Source organism: Rhipicephalus microplus, chromosome X (assembly GCF_043290135.1).
Source record: "Rhipicephalus microplus isolate Deutch F79 chromosome X, USDA_Rmic, whole genome shotgun sequence".
Classification (NCBI taxonomy): domain Eukaryota; kingdom Metazoa; phylum Arthropoda; class Arachnida; order Ixodida; family Ixodidae; genus Rhipicephalus; species Rhipicephalus microplus.
In genome coordinates, this window is record NC_134710.1 from 313,086,640 (window position 1) to 313,108,434 (window position 21,795).

General features: G+C 45.1%; 1 protein-coding gene across 3 annotated transcripts in view; it reads left to right on the top strand.

The window, feature by feature from the left end:
• The first annotated feature begins 7,867 nt into the window (after positions 1–7,867).
• LOC119186234 (phosphatidylinositol 3,4,5-trisphosphate 3-phosphatase and dual-specificity protein phosphatase PTEN) overlaps positions 7,868–21,795 on the top strand; it is a 121,758-nt gene continuing 107,830 nt past the window's right edge. Inside the window, exons 1-4 of one of the 3 annotated variants that reach the window (XM_075879512.1) lie at positions 7,868–8,178; positions 12,594–12,704; positions 19,506–19,590; positions 20,533–20,577. In XM_075879512.1, the coding sequence (XP_075735627.1) occupies positions 12,620–12,704; positions 19,506–19,590; positions 20,533–20,577 (215 nt within the window). In that variant the 5' untranslated portion in view covers positions 7,868–8,178; positions 12,594–12,619. Of the gene's footprint in view, positions 8,179–8,786; positions 8,956–12,593; positions 12,705–19,505; positions 19,591–20,532; positions 20,578–21,795 lie in introns of those variants that run through there. The other 2 variants (XM_075879511.1, XM_075879513.1) reach the window with 2 other exon arrangements.

Here is a 21,795-nt window from a genome sequence, read left to right on the forward strand (position 1 = left end):
GGACGACTCCAGTCATCTCTTGAAAACGTTCGGAACAGTCACGCTGTTACTCTTGAAGTATTCCACGAGGCTTCCGAGTTCCGGGTCAGCTCGCTGTTGCTCGGCGAAGTCGTCGGCGGTTATCGATCCAAGAAGCCGTCCTCATGGTCATTGAGTGGCGGTGGTTTGACAGGGACACAAGAGAAGCAGTCGGCGTCAGAGGGTTTCCTTACACACAGGTCGCGGGATCGAATCCCTGCTGCAGCGGCTGCATTTCCGATGGAGGTGGAAATGTTGTAGGCCCGTGTGCTCAGATTTGGGTGCACGTTAAAGAACCCTGCAGGGGGTCGAAATTTCCGAAGCCCTCAACTACGGCGTCTCTCATAATCATATGGCGGTTTTGGGACGTTAAACCCCACATATCAGTCAGAGTGTTTCCTTACAGACTCGTAAACGACCATCACGTCGATTTTTCGAAGCCTGAAGCTCCACCGTGCGAGGCGACCCAAAGGTTCTTTCAAGTTAGCCAACACAAGGCTTGGTGGTCGCTCACAACTTTGAAAGGCCTGCCGTAGAGGTATACGGGCGAAAATTTGACGCTTACCAGGTGATGGCAAGGCACTCCTTTTCTGTTCTAGAATGGTTGGCTTCGGCCTTGAATAGTGACCGGCTAGCATAACTGATAACCCTTTTCACACCGTCAGTCCTTAGCACAAGGACGGCACCGAGTCCTACGCTGCTTGCGTCGGTGTGTACTTTTGTTTTGGCGTATTCGTCGAAATGCGCAAGTATCGGTGGGGTCTGGAGGTGTCGTTTAAGTTCCTAAAATGCTTCCTCTTGTGCCACTTCCCACCTGAATTCGACGTTGGTTTTTGTGGGGCGAGTTAGCGGCTTGGCGATCTGTGAAAAACGTTTGACGAAACGCCTGTAATAGGCGCACAATTCGAGGAATCGGCGTACAGCCTTCTTGTCAGGGGGCTGCGGGAAATAGGCAATGGCGGTTGTTTTCCGCGGGTAGGGGCGGACTCCAGACTTGCTAATCACGTGTCCCAGGAACCAGAGCTGCTCGTACGCAAAGTGGCACTTTTCTGGCTTCAGGGTTAGTCCAGAGGTCTTGATAGCTTGAAGTACCGCTTCAAGGCGCCGGAGATGCTCGTTGAAGCTCGAGGAAAACACGATGACGTCATCTAAGTACAGGAGGCAAGTCTGTCATTTCAATCCAGCCAGCACGGTGATCACAATGCTCCGAAACGTCGCTGGCGCCGAGCAAAGACCAAATGGCATGACCTTGGACTCGAAGAGGCTGTCTGGTGTGATAAAGACCACCTTCTTTATATCTCTCGCCAACCTCAATTCGCCAATAGCCCACCTTGGGGTCCATCGAAGAAAAGTACTTCACACCATGGATTCTGTCTTGGACGTCGTTTATACGTGAGAGAGGGTACACGTCCTTCTTTGTGATTTCATTGAGGTGGTGGTAGTCGACGCAAAAACGCAGGGTCCTGTCCTTCTTCCCTAATACCACGGTTGACGCTCACAGACTCTTGGACGGCTGAGTGATGTCGTCGCGTAGCATTTCATCGACTTGTTTCTTCACCGCGTCGCGTTCGCACGACAAAACTCAGTACGGGCTTTGTCGAACTGGTCGGACACTTTTTTCTGTTATGATGCGGTGTTTCGCGACTGGGGTTTGTCGAATTCGCGATTATGACGAGAAGCAGTCCTTCAACAGCAGGAGCATGGACTTGAGCTGGTCTTGCTCGCGCTTCAAAAGGCTCGGGATGACATCGAAAACCGCTTTGGGACCTCAATTTGTCGAAGCAGCATCGGCAGGATAGAAGAGGGTGAATGAACTGCAGGCCTCCACGAATTCGTCGATGTAAGCGGCCGTTGTACCACGGTTGAGGTGCCTGTATTCGTGGCTGACGTTTTTCTGCGCCACCTTTGCTTTGCCGTCACGCAGCTCGGCTGTACCTCTTGCGACGCAAATCTGACAAATTATAGAAGGTGTTGATGGCCCTCGATGACCCCTTCAAGGTTTTCTGCTGTTTCGGTGCCTACGGAAATGAGGGCGCCGGAGAAAGGCGGTGCGATGACCTGCTTATCTAGCATATTGAATGCGAGATTCCTTGGCGCTGTTGGGGTCAGTAGCTTGTTTTCTGAGGTTATTGGGATTGACTCAAACCTCAGGTCGATGACAGTGCCGTTGTAGGACCGCGGTTAGCCTTTCGTTGCGCGGCAGTTAGTTTTTGTGCCGTAAGCTTGGGGAGCCAGATCAGCCCTTCGCAGGCAGCATTGTTTTAATGGCACTCAGTTGGAGCGTGTCCGACCGGATTTGCCGTGACCGCTCAGACAATACGCGCCTGCATGGTGCGCCACGTAGTTCGGCAGCGCCAGAGAAGGTCGGGTGTTTCCAGGTGCTGTTAACTCAGATAAGTAAACCAACCACCACGTGGGCAACAAAATAGGTGGGATTATAAACGTCATTGTAACGGCCCCCTAATTGCTTCACGGCACTGGCAGTCGGCGCATCAATGGGCCTCTTCCGAGACCCAGAGCGGCGCGGTGACTACTGAATTTTGTTCAGCTTAAGCCCAGCCGCATGCTGTGTTCACGCACGCCGTTTCGAGGCAGCACACGTTGCGAAAACTCGGAGGTCACCGATACCCTTTTGTCCCGGCCTAGCTTAGCTCCGGCAGCTCTCGGAAGCGGGTGGGCTGGCGGCACGTGAAAGTGTGGTTGATGTCACGATGATCGGACGCCCAGTCGGCGATTTATAGCGCATCGTCGTGGTGTGTCTTCGACTGCTGCCGCATTAATTCTTACAATCGAGCTCGTAAGTGGAACCACGGGCGGTCCGCGAGCGATTACTCTTACAGCGCAAAGGGGACAGGCGTATTGTTGCCCCGTCGTCAAGATGTTGACGTGTTATGGAGAAGTTGATCTATGGCCGCCAAAGCCCAGTATGTGTAGCTCTAATTCTACATAATTGTGTGCCGCGGAGCTTGCCCAATCATCTATGACTTTTTCTAGTTTTGTGTTATTTCGATTTTGGTTGTGTCATTTGGGACGCGGGGCATGAGCCCTTCACGTTCATGAAGGTGGCATTCTCGTGGCGATTTTCTGATCGACCATGTGTATACTGTCTTTCAGAGCACAAACAGACGACGATTCGCCGAGAGTGTAAGGGCGGAGCAACGAGGAAATAAGAAAAGGCCCCGGAGCTCTGCCAGGCGTTCTGAACCGGGCTTGAGGTGTTAGACGCCATCGGCTCTACCGAATACCGTTGCGTCGCCCTACAGAAGATGGTTCAATTCCAAAAGGTTTTTCTTTTTTGTGTAACGTTGATGTCCGTACTTACGTAACCTTTGTACAGTCTGTAAATACAAGTTTTTTCTCAGCCTACTAGAACTTCTCCAGCATTTCTGCTTCATCTTCGAGTGACCAGCAAGTCAATTGCCGCTATTGGAACAGCGGCAGCCCGTTTCGTCTCCCACTTTGCTATACCACCTCGGGGTGTGCGTCTCGGGCGCCGAGTGGTGAGAGTTGGTTTCTACAACAACAGAAAGAACCTGGATTTTACTGCCGTGTTGACTTGGAAAGTCCATTCCAAGTATCACATCTCTGGAGCATTGTTGTAAGATTACAATGCTCGCAGGATAAGTTATTGATGGTGACTCTTGCTGTACATACGCCTGTCACCGTTATTAGGTGACCTACAGCAGTCCAAATTTCAGGGCCTTGCCATGAAGTGTTCATTTTTTTCAACTTTGTCGCGAGAGGTCTAATGACGACAGAATAGTCGGCTTTAGTATCGACGAGAGCAGTGACTAGGTGGCCGTCGAATATTACGTCAAGGTCGCTGGTTTGTCGTCATGCGTTGTGGTTGGGTCGTGGTGTCGGATCACGGATATATGTCTGTTTGCTCCGCTGCTTCCACGTTGAGTCATGACGTCTTCTTCAGGCTGCGAAGTTTCGACGTCAAAACATCTTTCGTCTTGCGGCGGGTGGTTTCGATTTCGTTGCGGTGTCACCTTCGTCGCCTTCGGAGGATCTTCACTAGTTCGCCGTAAACCAACCACACCTCCATCGGTTGCTGCGCTTACCCCCGTATTCTAGAACGCCCCTCCACTCAACGCTCCACCTTCACTTGAGAAAGCCGATGGGAGCGCCATCTCTAGGCAAGGCAAGTTACTGCATATCAGTGATAATTTGCTGCTGTTCTTGAGTAGCGCGCAGCGTCATTTTCAGCCGAGCAGTGGCACAGTGCCCTGTCAAGTGAAAAGTAAAAGTCGAGTCGATGAGCGTTTGTGAATACGGGGGTTATTTTTCCGAGTATCCAGGGATCGGAGTTCGGCCCCGAGCAGGGCCGGTGTGCTGTTAGCGGAGTGGTGAGGCGTAGCGGCCTGGCTACGGTGAACGATAAGGTTGTCGGGTGTCGACTGCACTTCCGCGTGGTAGTCAGCGATGTCATGCGGTCGTTTACCCCGTTGTGTACACGGCGCGTTGACGTCGAAGCCCCGTAGACCCATCTGTCGGTACTGGCAACGGCGGTAGGCGTGGCCAGCCTCTCCGCAGTGGCAGTGGTAGCAGAACGGGCGGTTGCCAGGTGCACGCCAAACATCGGTTTTCCTGGTCGCGCTGCGCTGTCCAGCAGGCGAACGATTGGGCGCGTCGACGGTGTTGTGGCGATGGTGGCGTCTGGCGACGAAAGTACGACGAGACGGCGTTTTGGCATGGGCGTAGAGAAAGCGCTTGACGGTGGGCTGCAGCAACATATATCATGGCTTGCAGCTGCGGCTCTGGAGGATGATAACGCCCAGCGATTGCTGGATCTGGCGTATGACGTCCACGATGGAGTCCACGTGAGGCTGTGCTGAAGGAAGAATTTCGCAGCTCTTCTTGCGCACGATTGCTCGGATTGTCTCACGCAGTTCGGTGGTTCTTAGCGCTTGGATGTCGACGTAGCTTGTACACGAGAAGCTACCATTGTTTTGCCGTGTCCACATCTCGAGCGTCTTCTCAAACGTAGATGCTTCCGAATTGAATTAGGCGACCGTCTTGGCGGGTTCCTGGTCAGTTCGGTGAAGAGTTCTTACTTGACTCCTCGCAATAACAGACGGACCTTTTTCTTTTCGGTCAAGTGGGTGGTGATGGTAAAAACATGTCAGCGTGACGGAAACGTTCAATCATATATTTCGTGAATACCGCCACGTTTTCATTCGGCATCTGCACATGGGTTTCAGGAGGGCTGCGTCCTTCTACTTGCGGACCACGTATTCTTGCGAAAGTGGTGAGGAACCTGACGCGAAATACGTCCCACGTTGTGAGGCTTCGCTCTTGATTCTCGAACCAGGTCCGAGCAGCATCTTCTATGGCGAAATACACATGCCGGAGCTTGTCATCGGCAGTGTAGTCGCCGAAGATGGTGACGCAGTCGAACCTTTCAAGCCAGCTTTCCCGGTCTCCCAGTGGCGAACCGTGGAAAGTTGGCGGCTCTTTGGGTTGCCGAAGCAGGAGTGCTGCAGCTGGCACAGGCGCTGTAATTGTCGCCATGGTCAACGTCTTGGTCTTCGGTTACAGACCTTGTTACCGGCGGCTAAATCAATGCTCGTCGTTGGCGCTGGTGTGTTCTTCGCGACGTGGGCTGGGTTCACGGCTTGACGGGGGCGTCCGGCACATGAAAGAAGTAGCACCTCCACCAGATGTCACGGGGTTGTGACGTGGACCAAGGGAGCGGACTTGATGCTACGATGAAACTGTTTATTCGGCCGAACTTGTGGCCAGGAAACTGAAGGTCGGATTACAGCAACACACTGGCGCTAGCTGATAGTGCTGATAGCGGCGAAGATAGCGTCGGCCGGTAATCAACTGACAAGCGGCGGAGCACGGGGGCATTTATACACATGTCGTCGATTATTATAGCGTTAAATCTGTAGTACTCGCAAAGTGGGCGTGATCTTAAAAAGAAATTATGTACTACAGTCACGAAGGTTCTCGAACACTGCAGGTGTGGTTTGCGCTTGGGATTACGAACAGTGTAACGGGGCGATAGCCAAACTTGAGGGAGAACGTGGCAATATGTTAAAATACTGCGGGTTAGCGAACGTGTTGCTAACTAACGCTTTACGCTTGTAGATCATTATAAAGTGATTGCAGTTTTATCTCATCTACGTGCACATGATACGTCACAAAATATTGGCACCAGCGTTCTCGCTTATGTACTTACAGTATCAATTTTTTATGAAAGGGTGGGCGAACGCGTGGCCTGCGCTCTCCTGCGGCTGCCTACAACACCATCAGCTTACAGACAAAGAAAGCGCGCCCGCTTTTGGCGGCGTCGCCCGTTTCGAGAGAGCCGGAGCACACTTTAACAGCGCTTGTCCAACGGTCATCACTTGTTTCGTTTGCTAGTAATGACGCGAAAAGCATACTCCCTCTCTTTATCTACCGGTTGATGGTGCTGTAGACAGCCGTGACAGAGCGCAGGCCACGCCCCTGCGTGTTCCCTTTTATAAAAATTTACACTGCACAGTTGACGCGTGATCTGGTATTGCTACAACGGTAAAACGTATTCGGACAATGCAATTGAGCGTCTGTATTCACAGTTGAAAATGAACAAATCGCCCTCTTTTTTTTAAAGGAAAGGGTAAACTTAAGGGCTCGTTTTTTTGTTGGACACAACAATAATGAAAACTAACAGACAATAATACCATCGAAAGTAGAGGGGACGTGTCACTTTAGTTTTACATGTCTATAACTCAGCTGTATGAGATTTAGTGGGCAAGGTATACACACAATATGATTGGCGACTGTCGTTCGGTGCCCAATCGAACAGCTGTAAAAAATCGAAACCGAAACTAAAAATTATTGGGGCAACGTTTCTTACTTTTGATTGAATAACAAACGTTTTGTATTTGAGCGTTTAGACTATTTGTACTTTTGGCTAATAGTAATAAACAATCAAGTTATTTCTTGCGCGAAGATTTTTCCACAAATGATAGGGTCTCGTCTAGTCGGGTGCGTGAGCAGAGGAGAGCAATACAGAGAAAAAGAATATTACTCGTGTGTATCTGAGCATAAGTTTCTAGTAATAGATCTACGCAAAATTTAACGTTCTTTAACTGTTGAGAGTGTGCACGTTTTACACGCTACTTTTTTTGTGTTTTCGCCGGTCTGTCTACGCTGCCACGCATGGCAACATAGGATCAATAAAGCGAGTTTTGCAGAAACTTTTGATGTTAACTGTAGTAGCGTCGCGGTTATTAGTGACTAGTAATATTTCCTGTGGCCGAGGATCTTTTTAAAGAAGCCCCGAATATATTTGTCCTTCTGCGTCAAGTGACGCTACGCTCAAGGAGAAAAATGACAAATACATCAGAACAATGATTCAAACGTAGGAAACAAAAATGGCGTTGGCAGCGACCTTGGCATCACCCTCGCCATAAATTGTGGTTTTTGAAGCCAGCAAGCAGCAGAAGCAGCACGGAGCTGCAGGCTGTAGCTTTGTAGGTGTTATGCGGTTGTAGCATATGATTCCGGCCGGAGTGATCCATGCACTTGCTTTCGATTTTGGTGGCATTTGTACGCAAAGACGGTACCGTGAGTGTTTCTCGACGAAAAACATATTTCCGGTCTCGGGCCTTCCGCAGTGTGGCCCGACCTGCCACACAAACCACGCGGTTCGCTAGGCCCTCCGCGAGAATGGGAAGACCCGAAAGCATTGTTCTGTGCTGATAGGCTAGCATCCAGTATTAGGCTTAAGATCGGTCCAAGAAAAAAACTGTCTCGATATTCTTGCTCCGCCAGCGGTGCGAATGTGGCCAGTCCGTGTCGGGGAAACTGCCTCGGGTGCCGTATCGGCGTGCTACGCAATTCGGCGGCCGCCTTTCGCAAACGCCGAGGAGCAGCACCGCCACTGAGTTCCGCTCCGAGTCCTTCCCCACTGCCCCCACCCCATCACCTACCGCGGAAGTGAGCGGTCGCGTCTCGGAGGCCCGTACGCGACTTCGTGCGACTGGCGATGCCGTCCGCGCGCCGAGGACAGTTTGTGTAAACGAGCCGCGGGCCCGGTGGCCCGTTTGTTCTGAGTTACATATGCGCGCTAGCGTAAGATGATCACCCTTTGGAGCTGACACAACCGCCGAGCGACACTGTTGCCACAGCGCCGGGAGACCCTCGGCGGTTCCTTTCGTTGAGGTGAGTCTTTTCGGATGTTTGCGCGCGCTGAGCCTTCGGTTTCACACAGTCCGTGCATCATGACTGGGTTTTTGTTGCCACATTCTTTACATTGTAACGAGCAAACATAGAGTGGGAACGGACATGTTATCCGCGCATTACGCGGCGCCGAGCCAGTTCAGCGTAGGTTTCGGTGCGAGGCCCCGAACCTGAGGGTTTTTGTCCGGAGGAAGCGGTACGAAAGACTTGCAGAGGTACAGATTTATCCGGGCCTCTCTTCCTTTCGTTTGTGTTTTCTTTTTCGATCGTATCGACGAGCAGCGCAAACGGACATGCCGCGCCTCCATCGTCGTCCGTCGTGCGAGAACCGGCGTTGCTCAATCAGCTGTCGCCTGCTGGTCACGGTTTTTTTTTTTTTTATTTCTTGATCGCGGCTGAAGACTAGTGATTTTGGCTGAACGACATTGCATATCGGCTGCCCAGTAGCGCAGGTAGCGTCATCGTTGCTGTGACTGAAGCGGATTCGTCATTATTTCGTGGCGTTAGCCTTTTTGTTAAGAGTATCTGGACGATCACTGGCTGCCGAGTTTGCGCAGTCGTGAGTGAAGCAAATCGGGTGCCCATTCGTCCCCTAAATGCGATTAAAATCTTAGCAGTGAGATCGTGACTGCTGCGCATGTTGTCTCTTTCTCGACAGCAGTTGCAGCACGCGGCATTTCCCTTCGTGTCATGTAAATTCATGCGTTTGCGTTGCCAGTATGAGTTTCAAGAACCAGTGTGAAGAAGAATTTGGCTGCCGTACGTGTTCTAAGTAACGTTGTTGGTTATATTTTCGTTATGTGTAATTGTGGATACCGTAACGCAATGAATTTGTATACGTTTTACAGTATTGCGCTCTACAAGTGGGTGTTCAGCTAACTTGTGTCCGAAAGGTGTACTCGCACTTCATAGCTCAAGCTTTTTAAACGCGACGAAGTGGTTCACGCAGGATGGGATCGTGCAGGTTGCTTTTGAGCGTAGCCCGTGGTTAAAAGTGTTTCATTAACTTGTCTTCTTGGCTGTCATTGATTGCACTTGGCACGAGCAGTTTAAGCAATGCGCTTAAATGGAGACTAACGTAATCTCACGAGACAAATTGCTTTTTCGCAAGTCAGTCAGTTTAGTCGTTCCAGCGCCTCCTCTCATTCATTCTCGCCACGGTTGCCTGGAGGCTATGCCCAGCGCGAGGTCGCGTGTTCGATACCGACCACATTCCACTGAGGTGGAAAAACGCTCGCATACCGTGCATTGCGTGCCTCGTTGAACTGTTCACAATTATTTAGGAGTACCATGCAGCTGCAGACCTGAGCTTTTTCTCTTCAGCTAGTTTTATAATAAGTAGATTGTTTTATTGCACTGTACCACTCGGATTTCCTTTGCGAAAAGTGTGCTCACTCGAAAGGCAACACCTTTTTCTTACCATGCCATTCAGGCACACAGAAGGCAGTGTACTTTATAACGCTTTCTTTTAGTGAGTTCTTGTAGTTAGTGGCTGTCTGTATGTTTCCATAGTTTTTTAATGCCAACATCATTGGTACTGATCCATAAAGGAATGTTTACTTTTGTAAAAAAGTGTTTAGAGATGAAATCGCTTTCAAATCTTCCTGAAAAAATAAAAATCGAAACTGGCAAAAGTACGTGACTTGTCCCATGTTTGACCGTATTTTTCGTACTGATGCGGTTCAAGAAAAAAAATTGTCATGATGTGACCTATGATAGACCACTCCATGGTAAAGTAATGAAGAAAGTCTAATCAAATCATTTTTTGTCTTAAGAAAGAAAATAAATTTTGGAGTAGGCCCTCAGAATGCACCTTCCATTTCTTTGTTGCCACTTCACCACAAAGCACGTGGTCGCCCTTTTGGCTGACACTCATCCCAGGAAGTGGCAAGGTGTGACATGTATGTAAGCCGCTTGTGAGTCATCGAAAGTCTTGTTGCTTTGATGTCAAGGCCACAAGTATTGAGTTCGCTGTATGGTGTGAGCTTGCTTGGCATGCCCATTTTAAAGTATGGAAGCTGTACAGCAGCTTGCAATATCGTTGGCATATTGCGCTACAGGGCGGTCTGCACTACTACTCTACGTAAGAGAAAGTGTACACAATGTGTTTTGTTTTGGTCTCCGTGTGTTGCGTCTCTCATAATCATATGGTGGTTTTGGGACGTTAAACCCCACAAATCAATCAATCATTGGTCTCCGTGTACTAGTAAAGCAGTCATGCAGACACTGCGGAATCAGGGCGTCGACAAAGCATATATGAATATCTTGGAAGAAATATACAGTGTATGAACTGCCACCTTAGTGCTCCATAAAGAAAGCGACAGAATACCAATCAAGGAGGCTGTAAGACAAGGGGATACAACCTTCCCAATGCTATTTACCGTTTTCAGGACCCGAGATTGGAAAGAGCTAGGGATAAGAGCTAATGGAGAGTATCTTAGTAATCACCTGCAATTTGCTGATGACATTGCCTTGATGAGTAACTCAGGAGATCGATTGAAACTCATGATTACTGCATTACACAAGGAGAGCAGTAAGGTAGGTCTTAAAATCAATCTGCAGAAAATTAAAGTAATGTACAACAACCTCGAAAGGGAACGGCGCTTTGAGATAGATAGCAGTGGACCTTAAGTTGTAAAAGAGTATGTCTACATGTCTCCAAAGCAAGCAAGCTTCTTAGTAGAATAATGCATGATATAACACCTTGATTTTTCGAAGTCTATTCTGATCACAGGGATTGTTGTGACCATTTTTGGGCAGTCCTTCAAAATTTATATTTCTCTTTACTTATATAACCATTCTTTCCCTGAACAAACACCAACATTATCTTTTTAATTCCGATATCGCTGCATTTGTGCCTTACACTGTCTGTCCACCTTTTCAGTGTTAGCATTTGCGTACATTGGGAATGACTTATTGCATAAACATGGAGATTGATGTTTATGTACTCTAGAGAAACACTTATTTCTTTTGGAGTATGAGAAATCAGGCATAATGTCACGCTGGTGCTGTTGTCTAGCTGTAGTCGTAAAAGGACACAATTGTTTGCCACATCTGGCAATGCTTCGCAGAACCCCAAGCCCTTTTCTAGCTACTGTAACCGTAATGCTTCAAATGATGGTGGATCAATAGACCCCTTCAAAGTCCTTGGCCTAACATGAACTCGTGGTGTGTGATGCATAATTGTCTGTCAGGATTGTTGAATACGCTTTACTCGCACAACCCATAAATAATTTCTGCTGCTTTTTGCTTGTAACTAGCAGTTTGCTTTTGTATGCAAGCACCATTTTAATGACCCATAATTGCCCCGCCAGGGTGGTCTTGTGGCTAAAGTACTCGGCTGCTGACCCGCACGTCGCGGGATCAAATCCCGGCTGCGGCGGCTGCATTTCCGATGGAGGCGGAAATGTTGTAGGCCCGTGTACCCAGATTTGGGTGCACGTTAAAGAACCCCAGGTGGTCGAAATTTCCGTAGTCCTCCACTACGGTGTCTCTCATAATCATATAGTGGTTTTGGGCTGTTAAACCCCACAAATCAATCAATAATGACCCATAATTGCAATATATAATCATTATTTTGTGTTGTATTCAGGGAGATGTAAAAATTGAGTTAGCAGTTCAAGTGCACCGATAAAAAAACGCACACTGGTATAGACTATAGCAGCTTCCATGATTGTGTACACTGATAATCTTAAAGTGGATCCAGTTTTTGACTGGAATTATTCATCAGTGACTGGAATATGTTGTTTACCCAACTTGTGCATGTACATCTCTGATATGTTGGATCCTTTCTGTTCACCCGCGTTGAATCAAGTAATCTAAATGCAGCAGTGTAACTGTATGCGCGATTGCTCGAGGAGATATACATAGGCTTAAGTATAAGGTTTTACTCTATAGATTAGCTTTAGAAATTGTTTTCTTATTGGTGTGCGTGTTTCGGCCACATCTCAAACCGATGCGGCTTGTGATTGCACATGGATAGACTGACGTGAATAGCATATTAGAACTTGCTGTTGGGCAGTTGGTAACTAGTCGTATCGAAGAAACGCGGCGCAACTTGGCATTTCCTCATTCACACACGCATACCGGATTGTTTTACTTTAGTTTCTTAGATGCGTTCTTGTGTATATGTGCATGTTTGAATGTCTGCATGTGTGAGGTTTCTCCAAGTTTCTTCAATAAGGCTGGAGGTCTGGTGATCTAAATTAGAGAAAAAAAATTGTTCCTTAGTATTGTTATGCTATACTGTTATGCTAAGATTTGGGTGCACGTTAAAGAACCCCAGGTGGTCGAAATTTCCGGAGCCCTCCACTACGGCGTCTCTCATAATCATATGATGGTTTTGGGACGTTAAACCTCACATATCAGTCAGTATTGTTATGCTACTTACTGTGCAGGGTGGCTCTCTCCATGTTGGTCTAGGATGACCATGACTGCACGCATCAAACAGGTTGTAAGTAAGAACAAGAAGCGGTACCAAGATGAGGACTTTGACTTGGACTTATCCTGTATCCTTTGCTGTCTTTTTGTAGTTTTATATTTTCATACTTGGATTTACTTCTGTTTCATAGCACCTTTCATTTAGATTTACTGTATATGATGTAACAATCTGTTGAAACAACACGGTTGATATCAAATAAAATCATGAATATATGCTCCCTGAATTTCTCTTGGCTTGCGGGCTGACCTTGTCTACCGGGTGCTGTGGCTGGGTGCCCAATGCATTCTATTGCAGGATATTTCTCATTTTTTGCCATAGTGCCGACAGCAAGCGACTGGATAGAACTGTAACTCTTAGGTGTGGCTCCGCGTGGCAAAGATATGTTGGACCATCAACTTGACAACGCCTACCCTGTGGGAGTGACGTCACCTCTGTACAGTCTACAAAAGACGCAACCTTTCTGCGATCTCTTCAGCGGGCATGGCGACTGCCTGATGGACAGCATACCTAAATTACCATTGCTTTTTGCGCATATTCTGCCGTGGTTTTTTGCCGTTATGCCGACAGCAAATTGGACCCCGCCGCGATGGTCTAGTGGCTAAGGTACTCCGCTGCTGACCCGCAGGGGGCGGGATCAAACCCCGGCTGCGGCGGCTGCATTTCTGATGGAGGCAGAAATGTTGTAGGCCCATGTGCTAAGATTTGGGTGCACGTTAAAGAATCCCAGGTGGTCGAAATTTCCGGAGCCCTCCACTACGGCATCTCTCATAATCATATGGTGGTTTTGGGATGTTAAACCCCACATATATATCATAACCGTGTAAATATTAAAAAAAAATTATGCTGGCACCTTGCCGCAAAATGCTTTTCACAGTTCTTACCTTTGGAAGCTGCAAAGAAAAAAAAAAGTAGTTAGTTTATTTGGCTTAAAATTTCTTTAGAAAATTCATGTTTGCATCAGTATATGTAACATAGTCTTCTTAATTTGATTAGAAGATAAAAATTCCTTTACTAAGGACTTGACCGTGCATGATGGTGCTGTCACTTGGTCATAATTTGGCTACTTGAGCACATGTATTTGAAGAGATTGATGGTAATCTTATTCTCTAGCGAGATCAGATTCCCCTAATCACTGAAAAAGTAAAGATCTTTTGGAAGCAACTTTAGCAGTGATGTCGTATGCAAGTTTCATGTAGCAAGTTTAATGGGCCAGCACGATTACTTCATATGCCTACTTGAGCAGCTGTCATGATCAGAGTTGGCTTTGCATTGGATACTAGTTCAGTGAAGTAGTGACTGGATTCTTTTGTTGCGTTTATTCGTATTGATACAGGTAGGCTTTACTACAGCTATAGTTATATAAATTTCCTAGGGAAGGCAGTTTCTGGAAGGGTACATGTTATGAATAGATTACTTCTAGGGTTGATTTTGCCTTGTGACACTGCATCTGCTGTAGTTTGTTGTTAGAAAGGGGTTTGGGAATGTTATTGTGCACAGATCTTGGAACCTGTAGCTCTTACATAAAGGGCCAATCATTAGGAATCTGACTAACATCTGTGTACATGGTTTGTGCTTTATTTGATGGTGAATTCCAAAGGCGGATTAGGAGTGGCCAATGGATACTGTGCTGGAACACTCCACTTTTGGGGAGGGCAACTGAAGGAATCCATCAAATGAAACACAGCCACTCCCGTCATAGCAAATGACAGGGGGCGCTAGCACACACCTACTGTTGGAAGTGCCCAGCATTCCTCGCATTTTATGTTGTTTTCATCCTGCAGGGCGTGCAGCAGAAGGGGGCGCTCGGGCAGTACGTTGAGTTGGTTTCCTAGTACACCACACTCAGTGCATGCACTGGGCACTTGAAACTTCGTCTAATCTGCTGCTTTTTTTTGTGCAGTACAGAGCTGCTCCGTGCAGTAGATCTGGCAGTAGAGCTGCTCCAAATAGACCTATGAAACGTACAAAGAGCACTCTCAATCTGCCTATGGAAGACTTGCTCCACCTGGATCAGAAAAACTGCTACAAGAAGTGTACTGAATCTGCCGTCGAAATTCCCTCTAAAAGTATGCCCAGTTCTTGTATGTAAACCCTATGAAAATTCTGTGCTCTTCATTGAACTTTTGCTACTGTAGTTATTGCAGTGCTCCCAGTTCAGCTTTATTGTGAATTTATCTATATTTCCTAGCAAATAAGGGTTACTGCTCCCTACAAGTTTATAAAACTAGTAAAATTTCGCTTTGACCTCGTGAACATCTTATGGTAGCGCATTAAATGTGGGTGCAGTACTAGTGATGGTACAGAGGCATTCTAGCGGTCTATTTCAATGAAAATAACTTGTATTAATGTGTACGAGCCACATGTACTCAGCGTGGAAAAATGCTCCCTTGGGAGTTTTATCATTGTTGTGATACTCTGAACTGGTAGCAAAGTAAATCCTGCCCTCAAAAGATCTACTCTTGTTTGAGCATAAGTTATTGCCAGAACTAATATGTAGACATTGCCAGTGCCTGCATACAGTCCATGTTTTGATGCCCTCGTGCATCCTAAAACGAAATAGCCCACTAAATGTACTCGCTGTTCATACCTTCTGGGCTGCGATCATCGTGCTTCATTGAAGATGCAACAGTTGCACAGTACTTCAGTAGACCATCTTGCCTATAAAGTTTTGCCAGATTGGGAAAGGAGAAATGCCTTGATATTGTTTATTTATTCATACTGTTTAAACCATGGAGAGCATAGTAGCAGATGTTAGTAGGCAGCCTGTGTTTTCTGGCCTTTGTGTTTGCAAATTGTTATTTTATTAATATGGTAAAAGCAGTTTGCATATTTTCTCTAAATTTGCAAATATATTTTACTATTCTTTTTCAAGTTGTAAAAAAGGAGGAGCTGGGAAGTGTCAATATTATATGAAAAGTGTATATATTCCTTGGTGCAACACTAGGTGTCTGCATTTACAATAATTGGTTTTGAATTTGCAAAATTTTATTTAGAAATAATGCTTATAGTGCAAGAGAAATCAAATGTTTGCAAGTTTTAGCACAGCTCACTTTTCACAGCTGATGTGGATGTGTATGCATATGCATCCTTCATACTGTGAAGGTGTTCTCATAAAATCTACTCAGGTCACCAGTTTAGCTTTGTCATAATCATTTTGCCATATTTGCTAGTGTTTGAAATAATGCAAGTATATATATGTATATATATATATATATATATATATATATACACACACACACACACACACACACACACACACACACACACACACACACACACACACACACACACACACACACACACACACACACACACACACACACAAACACCATTCTTCACTCATATCTCGTAATCACTTGACTATATTTCCTAGTGCTTAAAATAATGCAAGTTAAAAAAAATATATATGAATACCATTATGCACCCATATCTATTATACATTTTTAGGTGGCGCCTATTTGTCATTGCCGTAAACTCTATTAAGCAGTAGCTTGTGGAGGCTTTCTGGTGTGCTCAATGATCCATTTTGAGTGCATCTTGGTTTGAGAGGCACATAGAAGCCCTGCACTTAGGTGTTCTTTAAGGTGCTACTCCATATCAGCTTATCTGGCTATCAGAGTGGGCCATTTGGCACAAAAGCTGATAAGGTCACTGTATAGAAGTTGTATTGTTGTCCTTTGTTTATAGGCAAACTGACATTTTCATGCAGAACATGACCTTTCCGGGGGCTGTGGCTTGGTGTCCAGTACATTGGAAACTTCGTTATGTCATTGCATATGTCCTGCAGTTAAAGAGTGCTGGTTATTATCAATGTTGCAATACCAGCCATCATTGCAATTGAGGTTTTTCTGTCCCTTGTTGTGGTCTTCCACAATTGCATGTGGGCTCAGCTCCAGAACCATTTTTATCAAGGGTTTCATTCAGTAAGATTGTGTGCAAGTAGTTTTGTGTACCGAAAGGGCAAGTGCATCCACTGTCCATTTGTGCCATGCACTATAGAGAGGTCATGAGTGCATGCTTGTGCACTTTTTGTTTTGGACCTCATGTATTCATATTTTGTGTATGTGTCAAAGATTTACGTGCACTTCATGTATACTGCAACTGTTGCTTTCCAGGAACAGTTGCAGTAACTGTGTGGAGTGCTGTCACTAACATGTATCCTGTGTTAAATTTTTAAGCGTAAAGAAAAATCTCAAACATGTGGCCCGTGTTACCCTTTCGTTTACCTGCATACTTGCATCCATTTTGACCTTAGTTGACTAGGCCTCATGATGTCGTGCCAGGCATTCCAAAACATGCTTCTGTACTGTTCATAGCAGGTATTGTACTGTACATAAGCTGTGATGTCTCATTTAAAAGGGCCCTTAAAACTTTTTCAAGTAATCATGGAATGTATTCACTGAAATAGTTTATTGCCTCACGAATTCAACGTTGCAAGAAATTTTAAGAATCCTTCCAGTATGAGTGAAGCTACGAAGATTTGTCGCACGCTGCAATAGCATTCTCTCCTTTCTCGTTTCAAAGAAAGCGATGGAAGTTGGACAGGGGGGGGGGGGGGAAGAGGGATGTCGCGCACACCTCTTGACTTTGAGCACTTTTTTTTCTCTTCCAATAGATGGCTTCCTGAGCGTGATCGCGCGCGCACGCAGCGATCCCTGCAATGACCCTGCTCGCTATGTTAAAATCAGCCAATGGCTATTAGAAGGCCTTCTATGAGTGCTTTTTCAGCGTCTTCCGTCATTTGTTCAGATAAGAGAAAGCAAATTTTAGCTGAATTTGATCATTTATTGTGAATTCCAGGCTGCATGCAGCGCTATAGTATTTTATTCGCGTGTTCTACTACCGATCGACAGCGTTTTCTGACCATGCTCTAAAAGTTTTGCAGGGCCCCTTTAAGCTTGAGACACTCAATGTACTAGGCCTTTTGATTCCTCAGACTGCTTTGCTTGAACCCTGAAAGAAGTCAGGTTTAAGAGGACAGTTCTTACTCTTTGAAGATTTAAAGTGCCATTAGAAAACGCAGAACATCCAACATATTGTGTTCTATGGAAATAGTGGCATAAATAGAGATAGGCTTTTGAGCCTGATACAGATCAATTGCATTGTGGGCTTTTGAGTCTGATACTGATCAATTGCATTGTGGGATAACAGCACACTGATATTTCATGCTTGGTATGCTCATGGAGGATGAAACATGAATTAGTGGCAACCTTATTTGTTTGTAAACGATATAATTAATGACAACAGCATGTACTGTATAGTGAGTACAGGCAGTGATGTTTGTCCCTCCGGGCCATAACTGTCACATTTCGATGGAGACAAAATGGTTTTGGCCTGTGTGCTGTGTGATGTCATTGCACGTTAAATAACACACCAGATAGTAAAAATTTCCGGAGCAAAAATTTCCGGAGCCCTCCACTACGATGTTTCTCTTAACCATATCTTGGTTTTGGGATGTAAAACCCCAGATATTACGATTAATAATATTCTTGTTAGCAAGTTCAGGAGAGAGCTAGCTGGCCCCCTTTAAAAGGAAAGGTTGTTAAGTTTTGAATCGACCATTGGGCTTTTCAACTTTCATTTTGTGGACATGGTATCCGTTTCTGTGCTTGATATAAATGCACTCATATTATTTGAGGCTAAACTGTCTGTTTCGTCTTTTTCTTATTGTTTTGACTGCTTGTATCTTATTTTATAAGCAAAGTATCTGTCTCTTCATGCAGCATCTTTTAGTTGAAGGCAGATGTACCTCTGTTCTAAATGAGTAGTGATGTGAAACTTTTTTTTTATATGAACCAACAGTTGTCTTTATAATAATTTTGGTATGAAGCCTCAGTTTTCTAAAGATACAGTGAATGATTTTTTTACATTATACATTAGTATTGCAACCAGTTCAGAACATATCAAACAAAGCCAGGCAGTAGGCTTTTTAAAAAGCAGGGCTTCTCATTGAACCATCATAATCCTCGGTGGTGGTCATGGAGGGCTGTGAACCCAAAGCAGTAGTTGCTGAAGGCTGGGCATGCATCACATATGTCATTACTTCTTGCCTTTGCTGTCGGCTTCACATGCGACATGAGATAAGCCTGATGTGCTGGTGACTCTCTGAAATCCTTGAACTTATTTTTACCTTTTCGTGCATTATCGCTTTGTCTTGCATTTTACAAGCTCAATTTATGGCAAAGCGTAACAATGTTAGTATTGCTTAGTAAATATGACCAAGTAGTATACTTTCTGTGTACAGCTTTTAATGAGCAGCACTTATAGGGCAACAAATACAAATGTGAGCATTCCACTGTGATGTCTGGTATGGCTCTGATGCTTCTGCTTTAAGGTGTTTGGTGTCATAAACAAGTATGCTGGAAAATTTTTTATAGTTGGGTTAAGAAGAAAAAATTGTTCATGGTCAAGTCATGTATACAAGCGGGAGAAAATTTGTTACACTGAAATTTATTTTGCATTTGTGACTCTGTAGGTGTACGAATAGAGTGTTTTTTTTTTCAAGTTAGCAGCTCAAACTTGCAAATTGTGTGCCATCTTGGGCCTGGAATCTGTTTTCTTTAAAAAGCAACATGGTGGCTTAGTGGCTGTATTATCTTGCTGTCAAACTAAGCTTACATGTTCCAATTCCTGGCTGCGGTAGCAAATTATATTATGGGCAGAACCTATAAACGCTTGTGTACCATATGTTCGTGTAGTCCTATGCCATGGCATGCCTTATGATCGGTCAAATTCTAGTCTTGCTGCTTAAAACCCTAGATATTGTAAGAATTGTGGCTTTCCATTAACATGATTACTGTAGCACATAGCATTTTACCGACTGTGCAAAAGCTCGTGTCTTTCGGCCTTGACCCTCATTATGCCATAGACATTAGTGACAATATTATCGCCATGGGCTTCCCGGCTGAAAAGTTAGAAGGGGTCTTCCGCAACCACATGGATGATGTGCAAAAGTAAGTGGTGCCTGTTGGTGTCTGCTTGACTGATAATGTGCTTTTTTTCAAAGCTCTTAGAAGTTGTGCTTTGAAGCGGCACACTTCATGTGCGCAAGGCAAATGTGGATTCTTTCTTGACCAATCACGGTTGCATATTTTATTGAATAATGTTAGAGGGAGGCTTTGAGTGTTTAAAACCTTCATGAGTACATACACTGATGTAGAATAGTTATTTACTAGTCTATCCACAATTTCAAGTGTAAGTGTATGTTCTCTGAGCATTGAAAGACATTAACAGCTGTAGCTCGCATATTGTTACATTAATTTAACTTGCTTTCGAATAGCTAGGCTACAAAGAGCACTGTTTCTGAATATTTGTTAGGGCTGAAAATCTGGTATTTGTGTCAGTGGGAGCTCCAAGCGTGCCATCTCTGCTTGTGTAGGCATGATGGTAGTAAATTATATTGCTACCCGCATTTTTTTTTACACTTATGTTTCATTTGGTTTTCAAGCGCGAGACTATCCGAGCGATCGTGCAAGCTGTTACCCTTAGCACAGCTCCTCCCCGCACGATCACTCGGACAGTCTCGTGCACGAAAAGCGAATGAAACAAAAGTGTAAAAAAAACCCGCATGGCAATATTGGCTAGAATGGTCATGCATTTTACAGCTTTTTTGGCTTTACAAATATATGTGCCATTTTCAACAATGTATTCTGCTATAAATGTAAAAATTCCTAAGGATTGTGGGTGCCTTCACATTTTTCAAAAAGTTGACTGGAAATTGACCAGAAGTCGTTTTATTCTGTAAATAATCTGAAGACTATCCAGAGCCACAGTCATGCAGATTAGACAGGTGTGGGCCACCCATCATTCTCACCGCAGCTGCTTATAATGCAGTCAAGGCATTGACTGTATTGTGCATATTTTTTCTCACCCACTTACCTTCTGCTGTTCCATAGGTTTCTTGAAAAGAAGCACAAAGGCCACTACAAAATATACAACCTGTGAGTGTTCTTTCAAGAATTTCTTTTTCTCTGGTGCTAAGGAGTTAATGGTGCTTTAGTTCTTCTCTTGTTCGAACAAGTGGCTTTTCATGCTCAAGATGTGTGCATTGGTTTGTCAGGTGTTTTGTTCCATAGCATGTGTGTGGATGGGTGTGAAAGAGGCTGCTTTAGAATATGGTGCTTGGATGCCCCTGAGAGCCTTTGTGCTTGCATCTCACTTTAGATTGAACTAGCAGCAAGTGGCGGTTTCAGGGGGTTTCATCAGTGGCCTTAAGCATCAGAGTACGTGGAGTTCATTGTAGAGAGGATGATTGCTGTGTGAAGTATTAAAGGAAAGATTTTGACATAATGATATTAATAATACACTAATATTAGTTCACAATACAGAACTGTCCAACAGCATTTTTTAAATACTGGCATGGTAGTAGCTAAGGGCCGACCCCACGTATCCGTCGCAGCGCGTTAGCGCGTGTATTTTTGACGTATTGTCGAGACCTCTCCCACGTAGAGAGAGAGTGCGCACGTGGCACAGATTCACGTAGCCACGTGTTAATGCTCTCTATAGGGAGAGGATGCGACATCGTGTCAAAAAGTTTCGTGCTGACGGGCTGCTACGCATACGTGGGGTCGGGCCTTTATGCACCACACGCAAATGCATTTAGTAGGACTTCATCCTGCCTTAACAGCAACATTGCAAAGTACTCGTCAGATTGATCAAGGACATTATTAGGAACTACATGTTGAGCGTTGCAAGCCTTCACATGAGCATAAAGAAAATTGTTGCAAATTTCCCTTAACGGGAATTGTTGAGGTGTACAAAGTCTTCAATGTAGTGAAGCATAGACATATTAATAAAAGTGTAATATTTTATTGTAATGTTACAACAGCGGTTAGCAAAAGTAGTTGGTGCTCATTGTATACGAATAAATATGATAATTGCTATAGTCAGCCTAATTACAGAAACTTTATTTTTTGTGAATTTTAGCTCAGAATTTTTCTTTTTCTATGCTGAACTGAGAACTGACAAAAAAAAAAATAAAACTGCTTTCAAAATCCCAGCTTAATTCTTGTAAAATGCTTCACATTACAGTTTACATTGGAGTGGATGTGCCTAAAACAGAATTCATATTATTTTTTTCACTTTTGTTCTGTATTCTATGTTGCATAAGGTGTTGGTTATTTACAGCTGTGGCTGGGTTTATCCATATGGCCGTAGGT